The 3,210-nt window shown below is 41.1% G+C and overlaps 1 protein-coding gene across 5 annotated transcripts in view; it reads right to left on the bottom strand.

Annotated features, from left to right (window-relative positions):
• The window catches only part of tbl1xr1a (TBL1X/Y related 1a), a 65,175-nt gene that overhangs the window by 8,814 nt on the left and 53,151 nt on the right, over window positions 1-3,210 (bottom strand). For 4 of the 5 annotated variants that reach the window (XM_016570017.1, XM_016570019.1, XM_016570018.1 and 1 more), the window contains 2 exons: window positions 1,016-1,118; window positions 362-507 (listed from right to left, as the gene is read on the bottom strand). In XM_016570017.1, coding sequence (XP_016425503.1) covers window positions 362-507; window positions 1,016-1,073 — 204 coding nt within the window. In that variant the 5' untranslated portion in view covers window positions 1,074-1,118. The remainder of the gene's footprint in view (window positions 1-361; window positions 508-1,015; window positions 1,119-3,210) is intronic. The other variant, XM_016570021.1, reaches the window with a different exon arrangement.

The following is a 3,210-nucleotide window of genomic DNA, read 5'->3' as shown; positions in this document are numbered from 1 at the left end:
GGCTGAATAGCTCTAGGTTTTCAAAAGCCCTTTAAAATTAAATATGTACACATTTTGGATTAAATGAAAGTAGTCAAAATTACCGAGTACCGAGAACCGTGGATTTTCACTGGTATTGGTACCGAATACTGAAATGTTGGTACTGTGATAACACTAATATATATATATATATATATATATGCATTTACAATAATCATAAAATATATCATGTTTTGTGAGATTCAACTAAATTAAGATCAATCTAAAAATTATTCTAATAGTAAGTATTAAATATGCAAATGTGATTGTTAATTTTAAAAATCCTTGCTGCAGATAAGTATCGGCACCTTGATTGATTTTGTAAATAAAGCTGTGCTCTCACCTCATTGATGCTGACTTCGGCCTCCACGTACTGCAGGCCCTTCTGGATGATGGAGATCAGGGCAGCAGGGGGCACTAGGGCGCCGTTGATGTTAGACTGACTGATGTGGCTCTCAATGCCGAATGTGAAGGCCGAGTGGGAAAACCCTGCCAGAGGGAATGATAAACACGTTAGTGTGACGCTTGCTGGATCAACTTTCTCTCCAAGCTCACAGCTACATGGAGGGTATCGTGTGTGTGTGTGTGTGTGTGTGTGTGCTGCGATGAAAGTTGTGTGAAGTCACAGTGTGGTACCTACAGCACAACTCCAGAGAAAACTGGAGGGTATCGTGTGTGTGTGTGTGTGTGTGTGTGTGCTCCCTCAAAGAACACCCTGACTGAACAGTCCTAGTGTTTTACTGTAATCAACGCTGATAGTAGATATTACTGACAGATATGCTTACATATCTGTGAGTTATTTGCAATAAAGAGTGAAAATAATATTCTAATAGGCATTTTTTCATGTGGATTCAGAAGACATGTAGACTGTGGTTTTTTTGGTCCTTTTTGAATATTAACGGTCATTATCAACCATCGCTGTTAATAAGCAAAAGCTGTGTAACAGTTACAGTTTTGGAGTGTTGATTTGGGCTGTTTTGAATTAAGCAGCACCTACCTGACTCCTGCAGGTATCTATACACCAGGAAATTGACCTCATCGCTGCTAATACTCATCTTCACACCTGCTTACACCATGAGGTCAGCACACAGGACACTAGCCTGAGAGAGAAAGGACAAAAACAATATCAAAAATCCAGCTCAAAGAATATACGGTAAAAACGACATCGGAAAAGATATGGATATTGCAAGGCTCTCTGCCTTCCACTCATAGCGTGTATAAAAAGCCTCTTTTACAGTGCAATAAGGGGGTAAAAGCTCTCTTTGTCAGCCCGAACCTGAGTGTGTACTACGCTGCCAGAGGTTACCAAGGGCTTCACAGCCCTGCATGGCTGAATAACAAGTTGTAGTACCAAAAGTGGCCATTGGACTGTGGGGGCGCTGTTGCACCAAGACTACAGAGCAGTAAAAGCATCTGCCACTGAAAATGTTTACATGAGGGCTACTACAAAATACTTCTGTTTACTGGAGTTTGACACTTGGATTAATTGTGACTTTGGCTTTACAGAGCTGCCAAAATGTCCGTTAGCGCTAACAGATGTGTTGAATTTTTTAGCGCAGGAACATTTACTTGAAATTAAACCTGACCTAGATTTGACACTCTCTAAATACTGGTTAATTTGCGATTTAAAGCAGACAAGCAACACATTACATTCTCAAGGTAATTTGTTTACATACAGTTTAGAGTTGTTTATTCAAATAATATTTCATGCTCGCTCTATATTACGCCACAATTTCAAGACGTCTACTCAGCATTGGACTTCCTCCAGAAAGCGTCACCGAGCACAAACATATTTTCAGTTCCACATCGAAATGCTGCATAACCACAAGTGGGCTAATTCTGAAAAGTGACCCATTTCCTCATGACCTCGGTGTCCGCCATTCCAGATCACATCCTCATTTATACAGAGAAGTGAAGTGGGAAGTGTTCCCCCACCGCTCTGCGTTTACAGACATAGGATGTGGTTTGCTTGCAAGAGGGATGGTTTTCTTCGCCTCCTCGGGTTGTTGCTCACAAATCATTTTTTTGAGCGATGGGATTTCGTTCTATTTGTAGACGGTGCCGTTGTGTGACGTAACACCTACCTGCTCCCTTCTTAACTGACTACAGCTTGTATTTGAGTAACGTTTAGCCTGCTGATGAAGGCTCAATTAGCTGGCTGAACTTCTCGAACATTAGAGTTGCCCATCTTGCGTTCCCTTCATAAAATATGCAAAAGCATGCAAATAGGAACATCATCAAAAGGCAGTGTGTCGAGGCCAATCAGATAACAGAGATACGGTGGCGTCCAATCAAATCAGGTAGAACGGTGCCACTGGATCGATGTGTTTTATCTCACAGCATAGCCAAATTAAATCCCTGCAACAGTGCAGAGTGCTCATCTATATTATCGCGTGGCCGAGTCGATACTGAGGAGGAACGCTACCTTCCAATGAATCACCCCTGCTCTTCAGAACCACCTAGCCTGTAAAACAGAGCAGGGAACTCCAGGCATTTACAGTCGGCAACATTAGTTCAAGAAAAGAAACCACGGGTGGGGAAATTCCCATTTAGACGTGACACAGAAAGAGCTTTTATTGAAACGGGTCACGGACCTCCATAGATATATCGCCATCTGCGCCTCGTAAATCGCCTTCAGGAATGCAGATTTCACGATACGTTCTCTGCCTTGGACGACATTTTGGTGCACTGGAGGATGCTTGGTGTAGCGTAATCTTCATTGTATAATCAAAGGCGGCGTGGGTTGCGTAACAGTGGAGGTGTGTTGTACTGTGTTCTTCAAGGCTGAGGGGGAAGTCTGAGAGGAAATGCTATATAACTGGTTTGGGTGAAAGGTGTAACGGATGGCTATCGCGTTACGGACTGATAACAGGCCAGTTTATAGCAATAATGTCAAAGAAGGCCATGCAGAAGGGAGTCTGCAAATCATAAACGGTGATGAAGTCATTTTCCTGCAGCTCCAGACCGATTAAATGCGTTCAAGTGGCAAATAAGAGTATCTTCGAAATAAAAATAAAATAAATAATAATAAAAAAAGAATACTCTTTGAATTCTGCCTTAACGCTTTACTATTTCGGTTTTAATAAAAAAATTAAAAAAAAAACATTATCAGGTAGTGTAACCAAGTAAATGTTTTGTACTCATCTAACATTTTCAAGAAAAAAGATTTTATGCATATTTAAGTTTTTTTTT

The sequence above is a fragment of the Sinocyclocheilus rhinocerous genome, unplaced genomic scaffold (genome assembly GCF_001515625.1).
Source record: "Sinocyclocheilus rhinocerous isolate Xijiao unplaced genomic scaffold, SAMN03320098_v1.1 scaffold711, whole genome shotgun sequence".
In the NCBI taxonomy this organism is placed as follows: Eukaryota; Metazoa; Chordata; class Actinopteri; order Cypriniformes; family Cyprinidae; genus Sinocyclocheilus; species Sinocyclocheilus rhinocerous.
This window is presented reverse-complemented; position numbering and strand designations above follow the sequence as displayed.